This window comes from Ipomoea triloba, chromosome 8, assembly GCF_003576645.1.
Source record: "Ipomoea triloba cultivar NCNSP0323 chromosome 8, ASM357664v1".
Lineage (NCBI taxonomy): Eukaryota > Viridiplantae > Streptophyta > Magnoliopsida > Solanales > Convolvulaceae > Ipomoea > Ipomoea triloba.
In genome coordinates, this window is record NC_044923.1 from 13,854,080 (window position 1) to 13,878,409 (window position 24,330).

The following is a 24,330-nucleotide window of genomic DNA, read 5'->3' on the forward strand; positions in this document are numbered from 1 at the left end:
AATTGAAGCTTAGTTGTTTAATGGAAGATTGGGTGTTATACATACGGTGATGGAACATTGAGTGTTTAATGGAAATTTCTAATTGAAGTTTAGTTGATTTGGAAATTTTGATTTGGAAATTTCATAATATACCTTATTAGTTTGCCTGGTACACGTACGGTGGAAAATAAAGGAAAAAAAAAAAAGAAAAGAAAAAAAAAAAGAAAAGCCAAGTCATCGTCCACGTCAACATGTAACCTGCTGGATGGAGTGTTGACCTGCTATCAGGTAAATTTGCATACATTTGGGATGTTGAGGGGAGTAATTGAACTTTCTTTTCGTTCAGTGGCCTAATTGCACTTTCAGGTTTCGTTCAGTGGCCAATTTGAGCATTATTCCTTTTTTTTTTTGAGGAAAAACAGAAAACTTACATACAAAGTTATTACAAACAGAGTGTATATATGACAGATGCATGCCACACCTTCAAACTCAGCCTTTTGCAACCTGACTCAGTATTCTGCTTGTACAGGATATGTATGCTATGGATTTATGAATCCACCCACAAAGCTTTTCATACCACAAAATTTAAATTTCATTACATTACATTGAGCACATATAATAATTATGACAAATCCCCCAATAGCAATGCTTATTAGGTGGACCACGGTTCATACAATTGTGTAGATCATGCATAGATTACATTATTTCTATGCATATAGGATATATTATTTTTATACATAATGTTCATTATTCGAATGTGTACAAAATAGTATATAAACAATTTGAACTAGTATAATGTTTCTTTTTTTTTGGAAAAAACTGGAAATGGGAGGGGGGGGGGGGGGCAAAGCCTACTAGCTCCCCGTTCTTAAAATGCTCCTGAGCCGCAAAGCATAGGCCCTATCCTTCTCGAGATTTCCATGAATATCGTGCGGATCTCTTGAACTCGATCTAATCGCATCTCTTTAACTAACACATTGGCTACAGAATTATTCTCACGAGGAACATTGGTAATCTTAACCTCCCAAGCCCTTTCAATCCAGTCCTTGCATGCCCTGACAAAGACTTCACTCGCTCCCATGATATTTTCTTTGCCGGTGATTAGGGATGTCAACGGGGCGGGTGGGGGCGGGGGACATACACCCCATCCTCGCCCCCGACTTTCTTCCCCATTCCCTGTCCCCGTCCCATCCCCACCGGGGAAGGGAAAAATCCCCCCATCCCCATCCCCACGGGGATTATTCGGGGGCTGGGAATCCCCTCCCCGTTTATAAGTTATAAAAAAAATTAAAAATTAAACATTAAAAATATTTAAATAAATAATGCATATATATTCATCCCCAACTTAAAGTAGTATTCAATATTTTACAATTAAACATGTTATCTAAATATGCATTTCATAAGCATGACATACAATGACAAGAATGCTTGTAAAATTATATATATTATATACAAAGTAATATATATGTGTGTGTTGTGTGACTATACATACATACATACATATATATGTTCGGGGACAGGGCAGGGCGGCAAGAGTACTCCACATCCCCACCCCCATCCCCGGCGAGGAATTCAAAAATGCCCCCATCCCCATTCCCATCCCCGATCCCCTATTTTTGTCCACATCGCCGTCCCCGTAGGGGCGGGGAATCGGGTTCCCCGACGGGTACGGGTACAATTGACATCCCTACCGGTGATCCAATCCACGACCTCCTTTGCACCACTCTTAATCCAAAGCTTAGTAACTTAATTACATAATGTTCATTATTTGAGCATGCACAAATTGATTGAATGTAGATTATTTAGGTATGCATATTCTATGATCATTTTTGTTGTACATGAGTTTCATTATTTGTAGAAGTACACCCCACCCTTTTACTTAAAAATCTATATTCAGTAAACCATGGTTCATTATTTGAATATATAACTATAAGATTCATTATTTGTATGTTCAAAGTACATTATTTCTATAAATGTATTTTGATATATGATTCATATAATTGTGTGGACCATGGTCCAAGATAAAATTTGGCCCCCACTAGACAGTAAACAAAAAGAAATATTATTCTGTTTTCCCTTGGTCCAGTGGATCCATCCCCAATCATTATTGTGGACCATGGATCACACAGCTACGTGGATCATACTATCAAATAATGTACATTTAATACACAAATAATGTACTTTTTGTATATTAAAAATATACATTGTATTATGAGAAAGTACATTATTTGAATACTAAAAATACATTATTTTGTATAACGTACATTTAGTACACGAATAATGTACTTTTAATATATTAAAAATATATTTTTTATTATGGTCTGCACAACACTGTATAGACCATGGTCCAAACAACATTGTATAAACTATGTTCCACACAATAATTTACAATACCCTTGTCAGTTGTCACTCGAGGTGGGAGAAAACCCACATTCATTAATTTTTTTAAACCAACTTGCCACAATTCAAATAGGAGGAACAAAACCTTAAATATACAAAGTTTCACAAATCTTGTAAATTTGTAATTTGACTATTTGGTTGGATGGATTTTTTTTTTAAATTCATTTAATTTGAGAAAAATTAGATTTTCTATTTGATTCATAAAAAAATATTTTTCACCAGAAAAAGTTTTCTTCAAGAATGAAGAAAACTCTCTTGAAGAAAACTTTTTCCTTAACTCATTTTGTATTTTGATTTCTATAGAAAATTAGTAGGATAATTTTTCCTACCAAACTTTTTTAATTACCCTCATTATTATTATTATTATTATTATTATTATATAGTAACATATTTTCCTTTATACTCATTATTCTTTACAATTTCAAATCCAATCAAACAATATAATCAATATTCCAACAAAAAAAATTACCAACCAAACAATGTAATTAATCTTCTCAACAATTTTTATTCCATAAAATTTCAATTTTATTCTTTTTCAAATATTTTCTACAAATCGAAATTTTATTCTTTTTCAAATATTTTCCGCAAACCAATCAAGCAAGTAGTCAAATAGTGCCATCAAATAACATTTGCCCCCAATCCACCCCTTATGGACAAAAATGTTCCCTCTCACTATGGTACTAAACTGATTTAAATTTATAAATTTGATGAGATTTAGTTCATGCCATATGGAATTCTCGGAGTATAATAATTTTGCAACTTTTAATCCTAAACTTTTAAATTGAGTCTTTCAACTTTCAAATTGTTACCATCCATTGTCCAAGTTAACCACCAATGATCATTCAACTTTCAAAATTTAACTAGTCGAGATCCTCCTAAAAGGATCATAGGTGATTAACTTGAACCATAGATGGTAACAATTTGAAAGCCAAAAAATCACGGATGGTCAATTTGAAAGTTTAAGACTAAACCTGACAAAATCACTATACTCATAAGACGACACATGGTATTAACTCTTTCGGAATAAATATAAAGACTTTGTATTTACCCATTCCACATAACTTAAATGCCTTTTTGCCAAAACATTTCAACACAAATTTTTCCTATTCAAATTCAAATAAAATCCAACAGAGTTGTTAACATGCGTATTTAGTACAACCAACATATCCAAAATATTTTCTTCCTTTAAGAACTCGCTGGCCTTAACAACATATCCAAATTCTCGGCCATAAAGATGACATGCTGCCGCTGCCTTGTAAGTGAGGAGCTCTGTATCACCTGGTGCAGAAAAGAAACTCAACTACTGAAAATTGAATTATACATTATTATTATAGCAGCCAGAAAATCAGAGTTAATCCTGCTTCAATTCACAATATCATGAAGAAATGGTAGGGGGTTTGGCACCTTAGTAAGTGTTATAAACTAAAATTAGGCCAGGGTCACTCAATTGGGCTATAATGCACATGGGTAAACTACAATAAAAGATTGAATCCAATCAAAAAAAAAAAAAAAAAAAGATTGAATCCAATCAATTAGCTAGTCTAACCCATGGCCTTATAAACCCATATATTCTGTCATTGTGGGACTCTTAACAGTAAGCAATTTTGTCAAACACGATGATACCTGAAGCAATATCAGACACAAGTATGCTCTGCTTGAAGTGACGGGTAAGCCACCATTTGCAACGAAACCTCCAAGATTTTCCTGATTCGGGAGTGATGAATATTTCTGGAACACGACTAATATAACCTGAAAATTTTGGCTTCACTCCATCACCATCACCACCATTAAAGCAGATCGATGCACTGTCTCCTTCAATTTGGGAAAGCTTCAGTAAGCACGATGCAAAATCCCTCCATGTGTTGCTTTTTGCATATATAGCATCTAAGTTCAAAGCTATCATTTCCACCAGCATTTCAGTGCTATAGTCCCCTGAGGTTAATTGCAAAGCAATTCCAAATCAAACTTGGAGAATCAAGAGAGAGTTAAGAAAATGGATGCAAGTTCATGCACCATTTTTTTATGACGAGGGAAACCCCACAACCCTTGTCACGAGTTAAGAGTGTAGGTAAACCCCGCCTTGTGACCCTAACTGCCAAAGGACCACAAGAAAGTAAACCAGAATAGGTTACCCATAGCTAACCAGCTCAAACCAAGGAGGTAAGGATTCGAACTTGTGACCTTGTGGTTACAAGTGTGGATCTCTTGCCATCTTGGCTGGGGTTACCCCCCATTTTTTTTATGTACATCATAATGCCTCATAAAGAAATACCTTACAAAAATCATGATGGAAATATTGTTCAGAGGATATACAAAAGCACATAGGTTTATGTGGGACCATACCTCTACGATGTAAGTTGGTGAGCCATCCCAATGAGTGGCTACAACTGGGGTCTTTTTTTAATATATCCTCAAAGCATGTAGCAAGTTTGGCATGGTTGTTGCCATCAAAATGTTCCAAGAGATGAGCCTTCAGTCTGCAAATCAGAATCCAAATATCAATAAAACCATAAATAAATCTCTAGCTTGTGCAAATCTTATAGGAGGCATGATACGAGCAATGAGATGTGGTGGTGCATTGATCTAGCTGGGTTGGATATATAACAATATAAGCAGATCGAATGTGAAGATGTCATGTGATCATTGAAGTTATCTATGTCCACTATACTCAGCCTACCTTCTGTCCTATTTAAAGGGGTTATTGTAAAAGAATGAAACTGAAGTGAGATGAAAAGTAATAGCAACACTAGGGTTTTTTTAAAGGCAAGACAATGGTAGAGCTAGTGGATTCTTAGGTCAACCAATTAACCCATGGTTATTTTCCCGCATTGCATTTTCCATGCCATTTCCTTTACTGCACTCCTTATTTGCTCATAAACACATTTACTAAAATCTACACCATGGTTAATACCGGAAAATTGTGTTCCAACAAGATGACAGAAATGAAAATGAGTAAATTTCAAACCTACCACTTCAATACAAGATTAGGCTAGTAGTGAACATCTTTTGAGAAGGATAAGTTACAAAAGATGACAGAAGTTTCAGAGCAGAGGGCCAAAGGGAGGCAAAGATAAAAGGCAGTGCTAGAATACATAATGTCTCCAAAAACAAAAGTAACACATTTACCATACCATAGAGGAAACAGACTGAAACGGCAATTCAAGTATCAAGGATACCCGTAAAAGGAGTGAGCCACATTCATTAAATCTAAGACTTCTCTAAAATGATGCAACGTAAATTTACAGAGCAAATACCACTTTAGCAACTAACTACAGCAACACCCATAGTGTTTCCAAGATCTGCTGCAACAGTACACGAATGTCAAGACATCTAATTACACAACAAAATTTTCAATCGTATAATTATCTTCTCATTGTTTAATTGTATTTAGTCCACTTATGTATAGCTACATTTTCATGTCCTCTCAGCTTTTGTATGATGTTGACAACAATCATTAAGAAAAATAAATAAGGAAAGGGTTAAGGGGGTATTATTACCTCAAATGGAGTACTGTACTTGAGTCAGGAGAAAACTTTTCAACAATATCAAGAGCCTCTTTAACCTTATCCCCAAGCAGCAGCAGCTGAAAAGATAAAATCAAACCATTATGCTACCATGATTATATTTTAGTGCACAAACACCTAAAGTTTCTGTGTTATTTGTACTGTTCTTTTTTCCATTTAGTCTTGTGCAAAAAAGCTTGCCTCACTAGCATACATATGATAAAATGCACTAAAAGAAAGGATTGATTAAGCCAAATTAATAATAGAAGCATTGTTTTCAAAAAAAAAAAGAAAGAATAGAAGCATTGTGCCATTGCCTCTAGGTGAAAGTAGGAAATTGTGAGTCATGAAAGGCCAAAAACAATCAATTTGAAATGCAATGCTTGTCTATATACAACAGGGCAGGCACTGCAAGCATTACAAAGTAGTAGCAAAAGAAATGTATGAATACAAACTACAAAGCACTGGTGGTGTCAGATATTCTGTCTTGATGTACAATTTAAAAAAAAAAAAAAAAAAAAACTATCAACACCTTTTTCTACTTTTGAAATGAGGAAAGGGTAAAGAACCAAAGACTAAAGAAGCAAGAAAAGAAGCTAACTTGAAACATTTGATTCAATATTACACAAATCATATGTATAAAGTGTCTAAATTACCTGAACCAGAGGATGAAAAGCCTCAAGTGTCGGTGGCATTGAGTTGACAGCATGGCTTAAAAACTTTACCGCACTGTTATACTGATCATTGCGCAATTGCTTATGCATATCATATAATTCCTCTAAGTTATCCAATTGAGGCAATTGTATAGGCAATAGGCATGGTGGCAGACCTATAATTGAGAGAAACTATTACAGCATTTCTTATAACTTGTATACATCAATGTTCCGCATCCAAAAAAGAAGAAACATATGATGTAGGTGAACTAGAAAGGCAACCTCAATATTAGAAAGAGCTTTAAAGTGTCAAAATATATATAAGCCGTTAGGAAAATAATTCCACTCACCATGAACAAAGAAAGTTGAGAGGGATGGGGGAGAATTGCTGCAATCTGAGTTCTCATGTTCACTCCTCTCAGTAGAGTGCATAGAGACATCTTGTGGCTGGAAACCATCAGGGCCCACCTTTTGTTGAGGATCGTTGTCAATGTCCATGGGACCTTCTCCATGTTGGTTGACATCAGCATCCATATTGTCTTTATCATTCCGAACAGAGGTGTTGGAATCACATTGTACCAATGAATTAGTTTCTTGACCTTCAGGGGCATCACCTCCCTTTGAATCCACAATTGACATGCACATGTTGTCTTTGAATGTATCCCTTTGCATGTTGCTTCCAAATTCATTGTGTTTATCCAACTGCATCTCTTTTGGAAGAGAAGAATACCATAATTCATAAAATGTCAACCCCACAACTAAATTACAAACTGGGTCACCCTCAAAACCATGCTCCTGCATTAGACTGATGAATCCATATGCAATCAACAAGTTTAGATACTTCTCAAACTCATTTGTAAATTCTGACTTAGCAAATCTCAAGAATTATACCTTAAAGCAGCTTGATATGCACCATCCATCTCCTTACTTGTCAAACAAAAAAGGTTGTGTTCCAACTGAACTGCAACTCTGTGCTGTCAAAGGTTTCAGTTTATCATAAATATTTAGCTTGTAAATACTTACAATAGTAGACATATTCAAACTGAATACTTGTATTAGTTCCACCAGAATAGCATGCTTAACAGACAACAGTATAAATGAAATTATACGAAACAATGAACAAGTTTAAATTTTGCATGTACAAAATCATCAGGGGCTTTGTGTGACACAATGAATGCAATACTTGTGCAAAAATGATTGATCAATGCTTCTTTCTGGGTACACTCAAACACAATCTATTCCTAACAAAAAATGCATCATCAGGAAGGAAAAAAGATGACCGAAAGTTTGTGTTTTATCTTTACCTTCATTGGCCAATTCTTCATAGGCCCAAGCTTTGTCATCCATAGCCCATATATATTCTGGATCTTTTTTGAGCTGATAGAGTCACCCTTTATATGTCTGAGAATTTCCAAAGTAGCCTAAAATATTATATGGATACATAAATTAAATCAAGAGCTCCACAATGCATGAAAACTAAATCATGACCATCACAATGTTTATTTAATAAGGATAGAAAACATTAACATTTAAAATTCAAGAATTTTTTTAAACAAAAGAAATTTTTCTTTAAATTTACTCTAAAAATGCAAAACATAAAATAAAATACAACAATGCAATTAAAAACAGAACTTACATACAAACTATTAACTAAATGCAACTGTAAATCAAAAATAGAATTTAGAAATAAACTACATACAACTTACCGAGAACTTAGCCCGAGTCTTTGAGATAGCTATTTCTTTAGAAGTCCCTTTATGAAGCAAACTCAACACTCCACTCGCCTCGGCCCAGTTGTGCCGCCGCAGCAACACCAGCAGTAGCCGCCGCAATTTCTTCCGGTGTTGAGAGCGTATACTGGTGAGATCTCCTTGTAAGCTTCCAATGCCACGCTTCAGGCAATGGCAGGGCTTGGCCTTGGCTAATATCACACTGTTGATTCTCCTGGCCTCTGACAACAAATTCGGGTAAGAGTTAAGATCATCATGCGGCCGCATGCGAACCCTCCGTTTTGGGTTCTCAATTTCGGCTTTCCGTTCTTCGGCTTCCATTGATTGAGAACGGCAAGAACTAGTAGCAACTGCAGTCTGAAAGCAAATTAGGAAAATTACCACAAGATTTCAAATTTTTATATTAAAAAAAAAAAACCTCCAATCTGACATGCACCAGAGTGGCACCACCGCACCAGGGGTTTAAAACAGTAGTGATAGATGGTGGCAGTTGCAGCAGCAGATGTTCAAACTTCTCAGCAAATGTAAGGCAGAGGCAGAGGCAGAGGCAGAGGGGCAGCGGTCTGAGCTGAGGCAAAGACAGAGAAGCAAATCTGATAAATTCATAAACTGCAATGACTTCATAAATAATAACACATTCAATACGAAACAAAACAAAGTGAATAACAGAATAAGTGATAACAGCATAACACAATCCAAATTTTCAATTCATCATTGAACATGCTTCAATCTTCAATCATAACTAAAAGATACATTTCAGATTCAAGATCTGCTACTTGCATCCAAAAGTTAATCAAAACTGAGTATATAAAATCTCAGATATTATAAGTTATACATAATCAATTAATCTAAACAGTATGCATTGAATTCATTGTTGACATCTATAACAAATAGCATTATAAAAACTGAAACACTGAATTGAAATTTATAAAAATTACCTATACTAGAACAAAATCAACAAATAGCATTACAATAAAATTACCAAAACTATACTAGAACAAATAGCATTACCTAGCAATAAAAATTACAAATTGCATTACAATACAAACGAAACTCACCAGAACTGTACGAAGCTTGAGAGCCTAACTGCCTGAGCGCCTTAGAACGGGGAAGACGAGCTTGGTGACTGACTCCGACCTCCGGCGAGCTAGACGAGCTGAGAGCGTGAGACTGAAACCGACGGGCCGACGAGCGAGACTGCGAGAGCCGAGAGGGACTGAGGTCTGAGGGAGAGAGAGAAACTAGAGAGACGAGAGTAGGCACAAGGGTGAAGGCACGGAGGGTCGGAGTTCGGACGTCGTTGGAGGCAGTCAGGCAGAGTCGCAGAGAGGCGTGAGTGAGGAATTGAGATTTGAGTCCTTAGGATTTCGGCTGAGGCAATCCTTTTATATATATATATATATATATATATACATATATATACATATATATATGTATATACATATACATATATATATGTATACATGTATGTATATATATACATATGTATGTATATATATACATGTATGTATATAAATCCTAATCATATGAGAACTATGCACCCAAGCGAGAACATGAGGACAAATCCAAACCATTGATCTGCAAGATATGACGGATGAGAAATAAGTAAAAATGAGCGGAGTCATTTTCATAAATATTACAAAATATTGTTTATTTCAACCGTTAGATCTACTAGATCAACGGTTTGGATTTGTCCTTACGTTCTCACCTGGGACATGGTTCTCACCTGATTAAGGACCTATACATATATATATATATATACATACATATATACTAGTGTTTTCCTTATTATATATTTAAATAATAAAATTAATGATGCAATTATAAACAATTATAATATTTAAAAATTTATACTTATTTAAAATTATAAGATTGGTATATTAGTGTTTAATATATTTACTTGAAAATTATATTTTTAATTTTCTATATGGGCATGGAAAATTATAATAAATTTCAATATAAATAAGTTCGTTTTATTATGATTAGTATGTGGTAATTAAAGAGTATATATTATTCTTAATTATTATTATGCCAATTATGATTTCAATGTAATTTGAATAATTATGGTAATTAAGGAGTATATATATATATATATATATATCTAACTCTATAATAAAGCAACAACTTCCTGTTGTGTTTTCCCGCCCAGAGAAAACGACCGCGTTTTAATGCAAGCCGATTTGGCCACTTATTTAATGTTGTTCATACTGATCTTATTACTTGAACTCAAATGTGATAATTGTTATTCCCTATTTCCAACGTAAATAAGAAACATAGTCGGCTAATTGATTGTGTTTTCCAGATTCCCAGACTATGTATTTATGATATATATATATATATATATATATATATATATATATATATATATATATACATACATACATGTACTTATTGAATACAAATCAATTCATATGGAAGCATACTGTCAGATTAAATATAAACCATGTAATCACATTATGTTAATCATTACGTGTATATACATACACACACACACACACACACACACATATATATATATATATATGTATATGTACCTGGATATGTACATATACTTTGTTATATATGTATGTACATGTAAAATTCATATTTGTAAATCAAATAACCCAAAAACATTTAAAATTATTACAAACCATGAAATGGAGATTACAGAACTTTAAATTTTACACGTGATAATTTTGCATATCAGAAACATATTTCAAAATCAAAATGATTACAAACATTTATTGCTCAAGTCTTTTGAGCTGACTCTTCAGCTTTCCAATACAAAACCTGATATTCACATTAATCAATTGTTAGCATTAATAGCAAAAACACTATATATATACTTTCATTGATTAAGGATATGCCCGGCCGAACCACTCACCAAATTTCCTTTCACTACTGTCTTTGTTGTATTCGAAAATGCCTTCACAATATGTTGCTGTAAAAGATATTAGTCCTTTTCATAGGAAGAGATCAATCAGAGTACGAGTAATAAGAATTTATGAAGTACCAGAAGTAAGGGGGGCTCAAACCAGTAAGAGTTTGGAACTTTTGTTCCATGATGTTGAGGTAAAAAATCTAATTTATAGAGCTTTTTTTTTTTTTTTTTACAAATATTAACTGTGTATGTGAATATTAATACTGCATCTATGTGCCTTAACTAGGGAGATTTTATAAATGCAAATACCACAAAAGATGATGTTGCCAAATATAGACAGATTTTTAAACAGGGCAAGGTTTATTCCATCAAAAACTTCTTGGTAGTCAAGAACTACTACCTGTACAAGACAACACAGCATCCCTTCCTCATCAAATTCACCTACGAAACAGAAGTAAAACAGATTAGGTCAAAGGGATTTCCTGTTTGTATGTTTCGTTTAAAGACATATGAATCTTTGAAAAAGCCAGATCAAGTTGATGATAAGGAGCTGTTTGGTACATTTTTTCCACTCTATTCCTTTTTTTTTTGTGTGTAATATTTTCTATTGCTTTTAATCTGCACAACTAATATTTTTTTCTCCTCTCTGTAATTATTCAGATGTAATAGGCAAAGTTGTTGAAATATATTCACCACTGGACAAAATTATTGGTGGAAAGCCATCTTGACTTATTGATTTTCTAATTGCTGATACACAGTAAGTTTGAAATCTTACTTTTCTTATATTTAATCACTGTAAGCATGAATTAATAAGACATGGTTTGATTAGGGACAATACCTTGAAGTGCACAGTATGGGATGACCATGTCTCTGCCATTCTTCCTTATTACAATGCTAATTTGGCTGAGCCACTCATTGTAGTAATACAGCTCTGCAGGGCAAAAGTAGTGAATGGTAAGTATTCTCTACAAAACTCAGTGCACAATACTAATTGACCTCAATTACATACTCTCTCTAACATTATTCTTTTAATAGGTGAAGTTAGGATTACCTCATCATATGATGCCACACAGCTTTGGTTTAATCAAAATTTTGCTGAGTTTGTTGATTTTAGATCAAAGTAAGTACTTCTACAACCAAACTGTATATTTAATGGATTCTCTCGAGTCTTATATTTCACTTCTTTTCTGATTCCTATAGGTTAGCTGCTAACACTTCTCCAGTGAAAAGTATTAGTACTACCACTGTGTTGTCCCAGTCAACTGGTCCAAGTGAATTCCAGAGTGGTGCAGTAATTGTTAGTACATTGTCTGATGTTTTTGAGGCTGTAGAGGTACTTAATTCCTAATTTTTTCCTCTCCAACTATCAAACTATTGTGTATATGTTAAACTTTTTTTAACATGTTCAGGATAATGACTTCTATGTTCCTGCTGAAATAATGGGTATTGAAGGTTCTGGAAAATGGTTTTACATATCTTGCATGAAGCCAGGTTGCAACAAGAAACTATCAGACAATGATGATGGCTTTTTGAAATGTTCAAAGTGTAAAGGACAATTTGTGGAAGGAACTGTTAGGTACAAACTTTTGGTTAGGGTCGTGGATAGGACAGGTGATGCTCCTTTCCATTTGTGGGATAGGGAGGTTGCTGAACTGGTAGGTGTTCCGACATCATTGCTGTATCAAAAATACTCTAAGGTAAGAGTAACTTTATATATAATCTAATTTTACTTCTCTTTTTGCTTAATGGTGTAGTAATCAGTTTTGTATTCAGGTCGGTGTTCGGATTCCCCCAGAATTGGAGATTCTGAGTGGAATGGCTATGATATTTAAGATTGGTTTCAAAAAGGGCACTGTGAGGGGACCTAATTCTGCTTATAATGTCATAAGATTCCCAACCATCAATTGCCTCTTCAACTGGTAATCATTTTATATTGAGTTTATATGTGCTCTGCGATTTTTAAATATAATGAGTTTTTTTTCCTTTTTAAATGTTTATTTTTTGTACTCGGCCGTTTTTTAATGTAATGAGTCTTTTCCTTTATAGATGATTATTTTGATCATGGAGATTGCATTCATGAATGTGAACATTGTGGCGCGCTTTTTTGGTTTGAGGAGCGACAAAACAAAACCGTCTCAAAAGGTCGCCCGAAGTACTCTGTCTGTTGTAATAGTGGGAAAATCACATTGCCGCGGATCAAGTTGCCTCCACAACCAATTCAAGAACTTTTTTTCGGCAACGGTGAGATGTCAAAACAATCCTTACACAATATTAGGATTTACAACAATATGTTCTGCTTCACGTCTATGGGTGGAAGGATTGACAACAACGTTAACAAGGGTGTTGGGCCTCCTATTTTCCGTTTGAATGGGCAAAATTATCATTTGATGGGCAGCCTACTTCCCAAAGAAGGCGTCGCACCACACTTTGCACAATTGTACATTTATGATACTGCTAATGAGCTACAAAATCGTATCAATGCAGTTAGGTACTTAATATTTCTATTTTATTAAACATCGTTACATTTTCATCTATAATCGTTTTGACACTTATTTAAAACGCTTCTAATGTTGTTTTGTATTTGTTGTAGGGGATGTGGTGAGCAAACTGACATTCATGTTGATATAGTCAAGGTCATTAAAGAGGAGTTGGATAAGCACAATGTTTTAGTCAAGTCTTTTCGCATTGCAAAAACAGAAATTGAAAGGAATCCACGTGTAGAGGTTAGGATTAAATTGCTTGGAAAGCGTAAACAAGATGCAAAGAGTTACAATTTACCTGAAGTGTCTGAAGTGGCCGCATTAATTGTTGGAGATGTTGATACAAACATGAGGGAGCGTGACATTTTAGTAGAAACTCATAGTGGTCAATTGCAAAGGATTAGTGAATTGAATCCATCTTATTTACCACTTCAGAACCCATTACTCTTTCCTTATGGTGAAGATGGCTACCGGGAAGATATTTACCATAAAGAAAACGGCAACAACTGGTGGAAGGCAAAGGATTAGCCCAAGAGAGTTCTTTTGTTACCAGATTCATTCTAGAAGTTCAGAGCTCTCTACCTTATTGCATGCAAAGCGCTTATTCCAACAATTTCTTGTGGATGGCTATACAATGGTTGAAGCAGGCCGCCTCATTTATATTAGAACACACCAAAAAAGCTTACGATGTAAAGTTATGGTAGTTTAACTGATGCTTTGACACGTGGAGAGGTTGATCCTTCAACACAAGGTAGAAGAATTATCTTACCTTCAAGTTTTACTGGCGGGGCGAGGTATATGATACAGAATTATCAAGATGCTATGACCATATGTAGATGGATTGGTTATCCAAATCTTTTTATTACATTCACTTGCAACCCTAAATGGCCAGAGGTTCAAAGGTTCCTAAAGAACAATAACTTGAAACCTGTTGACCGCCCTGACGTGATATGTAGAATTTTCAAGATCAAGTTGGATGCTTTGATCACCGACTATCGGAAAAACAAATTATTCGGACAAGTTGTTGGAGGTAATTCTTATTACTTTTTAATTGTTAGCCTCTTTTTTTTTTATGTGTATAATAATTTATAATTCATTTTTGTCATGTCACAGTCATATATACCATTGAGTTTCAGAAGAGAGGTCTCCCTCATGCACACATTTTACTATTCCTAGACAAGTTTCAGTATGAAGAACGACTTCGATCTCTAGATTCTATAATTTCAGCAGAAATACCAGACAAAAGTAGCGATCCAGCCTATTTCAATGCAGTTGAGGAATTTATGATCCATGGCCCATGTGGAGCATCAAGAAAGTCTTCTCCCTGTATGGTTAATGGCAGTTGTTCTAAACATTTCCCGAAGAAATTTGTTAATTCTTCAACATTTGATGAGGATGGCTACCCTATCTATACAAGGAGAGATAATGGTAGGACCATTATGAAAAACGGGATTACATTAGACAACAGGTATGTGGTACCGCACAATAGACATTTATTGTTGAAGTACAAAGCTCATATCAATGTAGAATGGTGCAATCAATCCCTGTCAATCAAGTACCTGTTCAAATATGTCAATAAGGGGCATGATCATGTTACAGCTGAATTCTACAAAACAAGTGATGAAGAAGAAAGTACAAAGGTTATTGATGAAATTAATATGTTCTACGATTGTAGATACATATCCCCATGTGAAGCTTCTTGGAGACTGTTTAGCTTTGATATACAGTTAAGGTCTCCTTCTGTTGAGCGCCTAAGTTTCCATCTACCCAATCAACAAAGTGTTATATTTGAAGATGATGATGCTGTTGATAATATAGTAAATCGACCAACCATTGCACAAAGCATGTTTATGGAGTGGTTTGAAGCTAATAAGAATTTTGTACATTCTAGGAAGTTGACTTATGCTGAAATGCCAACAAAATTTGTTTGGAAGAAAGATGTTAAGAAATGGCAACCAAGGCAAAGAGGTTTTGCAATAGGTCGTATTTTCTATGTACCACCTGGTACGGGAGAAATTTTCTACTTGAGATGTTTGTTGAATCAAGTTCGAGGTCCAACCTGTTTTGCAGATATAAGGACCGTTGATGGAGTAGAGTTCATGAATTTTCGAGATGCATGTTATGCTCGAGGCTTAGTTGATGATGATAAAGAATATGTAGATGCAATTGAAGAAGCAAGTGAATGGGCATCAGCATCTAATCTAAGGAGATTGTTTGTGACATTGTTAATGACTAACTCAATTGGAAAACCAGAGATTGTTTGGGAAACAATTTGGGAGCATTTGTCAGAAGATGCCGAATATTATATAAGAAAGACGCTGCAAAAACCAGGTATTGTAATCACTTCTTTTATATCATTTTCAATATCCAAGTTCACAAAACATAATGAATAAAATAATTTTTACTAATAAAACTTCAAATTCGCAGATTTGGTGCTAAACAATAGCGACATACAAAATTTTGCCTTGATGGAGATTGAGAAGATCTTAACTGCTATGGGTAAGAGTTTGAGTGACTTTGCTCCTATGCCAACACCAAATATTGACATGTACTCAGTGGCAACAAATCGTTTGATACAAGAGGAATTGGCATATGATTGCGATAGTATGAAGTTTGAGAACCAGTTGCTGGTTAAACAGCTGACTAGAGAGCAAAGGGAGATATATGATGAGATTATTGATGATATCGAGAAGAGCAGTGGAGGGTTGTTCTTTGTTTATGGTTATGGTGGAACTGGAAAGACTTTTTTTGTGGAATGCATTGTCTTCTGGTTTAAGGTCTAAGGGTGAGATTGTATTAAATGTTGCTTCAAGCGGCATAGCATCTCTTTTATTACCAGGTGGGCGAACTGCGCATTTGAGGTTTGCTATACCTATTTCGATTCATGAAGATTCAACCTACAACATAAGTCAAGGTACTCCTTTAGCAGAGTTAATTATTCGTTGTAAATTGATCATATGGGATGAAGCACCTATGATGCACAAACATTGTTTTGAAGCTTTAGATAGAACTATGAGAGATTTATTAAGGTGCAAGAATCCAAATAGTTTAGATACGACATTTGGTGGGAAAAATGTTATTTTGGGGGGAGATTTCAGACAAATATTACCAGTAATACCCAAGGGAACAAGGCAAGACATTGTTGCTGCAAGTATAAATTCTTCATATCTATGGAGATCATGTAAAGTGTTTAGGCTAACTCAAAACCTACGCCTAAGACAAATACAGTCAGATTTTGAAGCTCAACAGGTTGAAGAATTTGCAAAATGGATAGCTCAAATTGGTGATGGAGTTCTTGGTAATTCCAGAGACGTAGACTTTGAAATCACCATTCCAGATCAGTTTTCACTCAAAAGTAATGGTGACCCAATTGCTACAATTGCTGAAAGTACTTTCCCTAGATTTCGAAGTGGTCACAATGATATTACAGATCTACAGAATAGTGCTATTTTGGCTCCAACTCTTGACGTTGTGGATAGCATCAATCAATACATGAATGATCATAATTCCGGTGAAGGTAAGACTTATCTAAGCTGTGACTCTGTATGCAAGTCAAACTCTAATGGAGATATGTTATCAAATTTGCACACTCCTGAGTTTTTAAATGGTCTGCGTTGTTCTGGAGTACCAAACCATTCACTTACTTTAAAAGTTGGGTCACCAGTTATGCTTTTGAGAAATATTGACTACAGTTTAGGATTGTGTAATGGCACGAGACTTATTCTTACAAGATTGGCAAATCATGTGTTGGAAGGACAGATCATGTGTGGAACGAATGCAGGAACAAAGGTTTTAATTCCCAGGATGTCGTTAACACCTTCAGATATCAGATTGCCATTTAAATTTCAAAGGAAACAATTCCTGTTGATGCTATCTTATGCGATGACAATAAATAAGAGTCAATGACAAACACTTAGAAACGTGGGTTTGTTATTGAAGAAGCCGGTGTTCAACCATGGTCAAATGTACGTAGCAGTCTCCAGAGTAAGCAGTCCAAGAGGATTAAAAATTTTGGTTAATGGTGAAGATGTACCATTCCAGAATACAACTACAAATGTTGTGTATAAAGAAATTTTTAATAATGTCTAAATAAAGTTCAGTTTTTTTTCCGTTCACAAATTGTTTTCATTCTTTTAGTCAAAAATTTAGTACAAATTTCTTAAACCATATTCCATTTATTACATATATATATTGCCGTGCATCGCATGGGTGCAACTACTAGTTATTTTTAATAAAATAATATGTATATGTTTAATTTCGTTTAATTATATCTGTAATATGTGTATGTTTAATTTTCTTTAATTATGTTCGTAATATGTGTACCATTAATTTTCTTAATTGATTAGATAAAATCTATATTACGAAAAGTATTTTAAAAAGTTAATAAAAGTATAATGTGTGAATTAATTTCTTAATTACCATAAAAGTAACTATTAGCATATAATTTTATATGTGTAATAATATGTGAATTGGAATAATTTGTATAATTAATAATTGTATGGACGTAATAATATGTGAATTAACGTAATAATTTGTGTTTGAAATAATTATCATAGTTTTTTAATCTCCTTTAATTATGAACGTAATATTTGTATTATCAATTTCCTTAACTTATTAGATAAAATTTATATTACAAAAAGTATTAATTCCTTAATTGCCATAATTTTTAAGATTTTATTCAAAAGTAATCAAAGAAAGTGCACGTGTAATTGATATTTTATGATAATAAATTTAGATGTTAAATACGGTTGGTAATTACCATAGATTATTTAGATGGTAAATAGTATGGTAATTACCTACATAGATTACCATAATAAACTGAGTAACATATTAATCAGTATTATAAAAAAGAGAGGAAGCCTTTTAGGTAAGATATATTAGGAAAAAGTATCAATTAATTAAAATATGATAGGAAAATTATATTAGAGAAATTATATTAGGAAATTGATTAGCTAGTATCAATTCTGCTAATAATTTTTCCTAATCCTATATTTATAATTACCATTATAAACGGATTTAATTGAAAAATTTAACTAGAACTTATATTAATAGTTTTGGATTATCATCCTGCCCTCTCTCAACACCAAGGGACACGATCAACGACGCCAGGTGGAGGCAATGCAGGTAAGTCTCAGACCATGTATAAGTCTTGCCGTTGTAGACGACGGATTGGAAGTATAGTCGCCATCACTGTTGCAAAAATCTCCACCTAGGTCGCCTAGGCACCGCATAGGCGCCCCTAAATCGAGACGAATTGCTCACTAGGCGTCTGCCTAGGTGGCCGGCCGCCTAGCGCCTAACTCAACCGACTTGGCCGAGTTGGCAACTGACTCGGCCGAATTTGGCGGAGTTAACTCACCCAACTCGGCAGTTAATATTTTTGAAAAGTCTATTCATCCCCCCCTAGACTTTTCCCACCCTATCGAGACCAATTGTTAGATAAAACCTTTTATGTTCCTAGTTTCTCTAGGAATTTAATTTCAGTTTCAAGACTTGTACCATTCGGATTCAAATTTGAATTTAATGCCAAGTATTTCAAGTTATTTTATAAATCTACTTGTGTTGGTAATGGTACATTGTCTAATGGTCTCTATCGTCTTAACTTAAAGGATTATTTAGTTCACAATTCTTTACATGTTTAAAATGGCACCAAACGGTGTAGTATTAATGAAAATTCCCCAATGTTATGACACTGGAGATTAGGTCATATCTCCCTTGAAAGAATTAAAAGATTGGTAAAGGATGGAGTACTTTCTACTCTAGACTATACCGATTTTGAGACTTGTGTTGATTGCATTAAAGGTAAGCAGACAAACATGTCAAAAAAAGGTGTCAATAAAAGTTCAAGACATATGTTGGCCTGACATGGACATGCCTGGTCAAAAATATTTCATTAACTTCATTGATGATTTCTTTAGATTTACCTATGTGTATTTACTTCATAATAAACATGAAGCATTGGATGTCTTTAAATTATTTAAGGCTGAAGTTGAAAACCAATGTAACAAGCAAATACAAATAGTTAGATCTGATAGGGGTGGTGAATACTATGGTAGATATACTAAAAATGGACAAGCACTAGGTCTCTTTTCCAAGTTTCTTCAAGAGCATGAGATTGTTGCCCAATACACCATGCTTGGGTCTCCGGACCAAAACGGTGTTGTTGAAAGAAGAAATCGGACCCTTCTAAATATGGTGCGGAGTATGCAAAGCAACTCTACACTTCCAAAATCGTTGCGGGGTGAAGCACTTAACATGGCTACGTTATATTAAACTGTGTTCCAACCAAGGTTGTCCCTAAGACACCATTTGAGTTATTCAAATGTTAGAAACCGAGTTTGCAATATATGCGTGTTTGGGGATGTCCGTATGAGGTGAGGATATATAACCCGCACGAAAAGAAGCTTGACCCAAGGGCTATTAGTGCTTTCTTTATTGGATATTTACAATCTTCTACGGGTTATAGGTTTTATTGTTTATCTCATACTACTAGGATAATGGAATCAAGGAATGCTAAGTTTCTTGATGATGACTTGATCAGTGTGAGAGTTCGATTTAAGGACCTGGTTCCTTCATTAGATCATAATGGCTCTCAACCTTCTACGTCATCCAATGGGGTTGTAATTATATGCAATGCTCCTTCAGTCCCACTTGCGGTTATACAACTTACTATTGAGATTCCACAAACTGTTGAAACTCAACCTTTGGAATAACCACTTCAGGATTTACAAAATTCTGAACCGATACAGACCGAACCTGAAGAGGTAGTTGCCCCACAACCTTTACAAGGTGATGGAGGTCCAACATTAAGACGCTCTAGTCGGACGAAATGATCAGCAGTTCCTAGTTATTACATTTCGTATCTACAAGAATCTAACATTGGAGCCAAAAATGATCCTGAGACATTCTCTGAAGCAACGAATTGTGCCCATCTGACTTATAGTATGAAGCCATGATGGATGAAATAAATTCATGAAGAGTAAAGGGGTTCGGGAACTTGTTGAATTGCCTAATGGGGCCAAGGCTATTGGTTGTAAATGGGTCTTTCAGACCAAAAGAGATTCATTAGGCAATATTGAGAGATACAAGGCCCGACTTGTTGCAAAGGGATTTACTCAAAAGGAAGGAATCGATTACAAGGATACTTTTTCTCATGTATCAAAGAAAGATTCACTTTGAGTCATTTTGGCTTTGGTTGCACATTTTAATCTTGAGCTGCAACAAATGGATGTGAAAAACTACTGTTTTTCTTAATGGTGATTGATACACATGATTTTATACCTTAATTTGCCCCACGATTCAGGAGTTTTGTTGCTTATTTCCTTTACCTTGATCCATTTAAGGCTCGTTTGTGTGTTAGATTTGATCAATCTTAGTTTATTCACAAATGAGGAGCAAAGGAAGGATTTTCGGACATCTCGGACTAGTTTTCGAGACATGAGGAATCTACCCCGAGATGGAAAGGAGCAACGGAGCACGAAAGGAGTCAAAAGAGGACCAGGAGGCCGCATCACGGCCAGCCTCACGGCCGTGATGGCGACCGTGACCCCCACCGCGGACAGCAACTGGCCACGCCACATCACGGCCCCGATCCCGGCCGTGATGGTGGCCGTGACCCGACTGCTGTCCAGTATTTATTTCGCGTTTTTATGATATTTGGGATATTCCGAGCCCTAGTTTAGTTTAGTGAAATTTTTCCTCTCTTTAGAGTTTTCCATAGCATAGAATAGAGCAGATTTGCATCATTGAATTCGGTTACAAGCTTGGAATCATTGTTTGGATTGGAATTGCTCTCAAGAATTGTTAGTAAAGTTTTCCTTTTTATTCTTTAATTTTGCAGCTACGATTTCAGTCTTTAATTCTTGCTTTGCTGTGTTTACTTCAGTCATGCGTGAGTAATTCGCTTATGGGTTTGGATTAGGGTGTTATTGTTAATCTTGATGTTCAATTTGTGATTATTGCATAAAGGGGTTGAATCTTTGACCTAGGGTTTATGTTGATTTGGGGATTGCTTTCTACTTGTTATTGATTGATGGCTACAATTAATTGCTAGTCTAGGAGAGGAATTCATTACAACGAAAGTTGGATGGAGACCTCGAGCCTTACCAATTTCAACCTAATTTTCCTACTATGAGAATATGGGTAATTTTGGGGGCTTACAATGCTTAGGTGTTTAAGGTTATTATTGATGCATCACGACAGTGGGGCAATTGTGACCAAATTCTGTTTATTGATTACGAAAGTAGCTGAATTGAATTCTTTCCCTAATTCTGAGATTGTTAGAACATCAAGATTGCAATTCCCCTAATCTAACCCATTCCCTTATCATACAGTTAATTCCTTAGTCAATTTATTTCTTTTAATTTCCATCATTCAGTTATTAGTTGCTTGGATTCTAGTTGATTCACATACTCTAGTGCCTAGTATTCTTAATTCATACAATTACGTGCCATAGCCCCAATCCTCAGCGGAACGACAATTCACACCCATATTTTCACTCATCATCTATACTCATCAGTGATCTAGAAGAGGAAGTTTTTATGAAACAACCTGAAGATTTCTCTTCTAGGGGTGGGGAGAATTTAGTTTGTAAGCTTAAGAAATCCATATAAGGGCTAAGACAAGTTTCTCGTCAATGGTATATCAAGTTCGATGGGGTGATTTCTTCATTTGGTTATGTTGAAAATCCTCTTGACCATTGTATATATACCAGAAGGTGAGTGGGAGTAAAATATGCTTTCTTGTTTTATATGTGGATGACATTTTGCTTGCCACCAATGATAAGGGGATGCTTCGTGATGTGAAACAATTTCTCTCTAAGAACTTTGATATGAAGGATATGGGTGATGCTTCTTATGTTATTGGCATAAACATCCATAGGGATCGGTCTCGAGGTATACTGGGTTTATCTCAAGAAACCTACATTAACAAATTGTTAGAGAGATTTCATATGCAGAACTGTTCACCAAACGTTGCCCCATAGCAAAAGGGGACAAGTTTAGTCTGAATCAATGTCCAAAGAATGATCTTGAAAAAGAATCCATGGCGAACATCCCTTATGCTATAGCAGTTGGGTGTCTTGGATATATTCAAGTCTGTACAAGGTCAGACATAGCTTTTGCTGTTGGGATGCTAGGACGATACCTGCAGAATCTAGTTCGGACCACTGGAGAGCTGTGAAGAGAGTTTTGAGGTATCTTAAAAGAACTAAGATTTACGTGCTTGGGTTTAAGCAAACGGGCATGCTAGATGTTGTCGGTTATTCTGATGCGCACTTCGCTGGTCAACTTCAGGGTGCGTTGATTCTAGAAGGTCAACTCCAGGGTGTGTCTTTATCATGGCTGGTGGGGCTATCTCGTGGAGAAGTGTTAAACAATCTTTAATAACTACTTCTACCATGGAAGTCGAGTTCGTTTATCTTTACGAGGCTACTTCACACAAGGTGTGTGGCTCAAGAATTTCATCTCTAGGCTTAGAGTTATGGACTCTATATCTAAGCCATTTAAAGTCTATTGTGACAACTCAGCTGCAGTCTTCGTAGCTAAGAATAACAAAAGTGAGAGTCGAAGTAAGCACCTCGACATCAAATTCTTAGCTATTAGGGAGCGTTTCAAGAATAAAGTTGTAATCGTTGAACACATTCGTACTGAGTTGATGTTAGCAGATCCCTTGACTAAAGGCATGCCTCCATTTAAATTCAAGGATCTTGTTAAAGAAATGAGACTTTTGTCTACTTTGTAATTTGTATATATATCCCGTATTCAGTTTTAATGAAATTCTTTTGCTTTCAGACATTTATCTCATTTAAGTGTGTACACCTTTATTTTATTGAGATAATGTACTTCGGTTGGACTTGGAATAAACATAGGGTTTGTTTCATTAAGGTTTTTTTTGTTTCCTAAATTAAGTGCTCAAAGGCAATTTGCATTTGATCATAATGGATGCTACTCGTTTTAAGGAGGACATATCACTATGGTCGGTGTTTTCTATTTTTGAGTTATGGAGTTTGCACCAAGTGGGAGAATATAACATTTTCCTTATTACATTATTATAACATTAGGTTACAAGTTATAATAATTAAGGTAAATCATTTTATGGTGCAATACTTTCATACAAGCTTCTATATTAATTAAAGTAAGACTTGATTAATAGTAAGAAGTGTTATTAGGAAAGGGATACAGTTACCATATTGATGGCATATGGTTATTAGATAAAGAACCCTTTGGTCCTCTCACTACTTAACATTCATTCCTCGTACACCATCAAGAGAGGGTTTAGAAAGTTAGAGCAACTTATATTGTTACTCTGCCGTAACAGTCCCGTGACAACACAACCTTCATCAATCGGAAGCTATGGCTGGAGGTTAGTACTTTAAAGATCCGTATATCACGTACTTATGTTCTTACGTGATTTATATGCTTACATGGTTTACTTGCATACCTTGAGTTATCGTATTTAAAATTGATGAGCTCGTTGTTACCATTGGAGTTTGTATCGCTGAATTACCTGTAGAACATATATTATTGATAAGCACCAAGAATAGTACATATTAAGGGTAAAAAATAGGATAGAATGCATAGTTTTGTCACCCGTTTATGACAATCTCATGCATTTTAATCTCGGATGTGATCAAAAACTTCTAACACAAATTTTAGGAAAAGTTTTGAAGTGTTTCCACATATCAAAAAGGGATTCAAGGCCAAAACAGAGCAAGAAGCGAAAAAG

The 24,330-nt window shown here is 35.1% G+C and overlaps 2 protein-coding genes across 9 annotated transcripts; one reads left to right on the top strand and one right to left on the bottom strand.

Annotated features, from left to right (window-relative positions):
- Positions 1 to 3,403: 3,403 nt before the first annotated feature.
- On the bottom strand, positions 3,404 to 9,630 carry LOC116027861. 8 transcript variants are annotated; one of them, XM_031269626.1, is made up of 11 exons: positions 9,324 to 9,630; positions 8,721 to 8,828; positions 8,242 to 8,622; positions 7,840 to 7,956; positions 7,427 to 7,509; positions 6,886 to 7,340; positions 6,539 to 6,711; positions 5,877 to 5,962; positions 4,723 to 4,856; positions 4,003 to 4,311; positions 3,404 to 3,657 (listed from the first exon to the last, which is right to left on the bottom strand). In XM_031269626.1, exons 3-11 carry the CDS (start codon positions 8,584 to 8,586, stop codon positions 3,467 to 3,469), a joined length of 1,893 nt encoding a protein of 630 aa, XP_031125486.1. In that variant the 5' UTR covers positions 8,587 to 8,622; positions 8,721 to 8,828; positions 9,324 to 9,630; the 3' UTR covers positions 3,404 to 3,466. The 8 variants fall into 8 exon arrangements, with proteins under 8 accessions (XP_031125486.1, XP_031125489.1, XP_031125485.1 ...); XM_031269629.1 differs by having other exon boundaries at positions 8,242 to 8,615; positions 8,721 to 8,833; XM_031269625.1 differs by having other exon boundaries at positions 8,721 to 8,833.
- A 4,773-nt stretch (positions 9,631 to 14,403) lies between these two features.
- On the top strand, positions 14,404 to 17,511 carry LOC116026990. Its single transcript, XM_031268417.1, has 4 exons — positions 14,404 to 14,635; positions 14,719 to 15,936; positions 16,033 to 16,326; positions 16,445 to 17,511. Exons 1-4 carry the CDS (start codon positions 14,404 to 14,406, stop codon positions 17,509 to 17,511), a joined length of 2,811 nt encoding a protein of 936 aa, XP_031124277.1.
- Positions 17,512 to 24,330: the final 6,819 nt, after the last annotated feature.

Coding starts and splice junctions, on each gene's coding strand:
- LOC116027861 (XM_031269626.1), bottom strand. CDS start 8,586: ATGGAAGCCGAAGAACGGAAAGCCGAAATTGAGAACCCAAAACGGAGG. Junction 7,510..7,839: donor TGAAGAATTGGCCAATGAAG/GTAAAGATAAAA, acceptor AACCTTTGACAG/CACAGAGTTGCAGTTCAGTT. Junction 3,658..4,002: donor TGTGTCTGATATTGCTTCAG/GTATCATCGTGT, acceptor TTTCTGCACCAG/GTGATACAGAGCTCCTCACT.
- LOC116026990 (XM_031268417.1), top strand. CDS start 14,404: ATGATACAGAATTATCAAGATGCTATGACCATATGTAGATGGATTGGT. Junction 14,636..14,718: donor ATTCGGACAAGTTGTTGGAG/GTAATTCTTATT, acceptor GTCATGTCACAG/TCATATATACCATTGAGTTT. Junction 15,937..16,032: donor AAAGACGCTGCAAAAACCAG/GTATTGTAATCA, acceptor TCAAATTCGCAG/ATTTGGTGCTAAACAATAGC.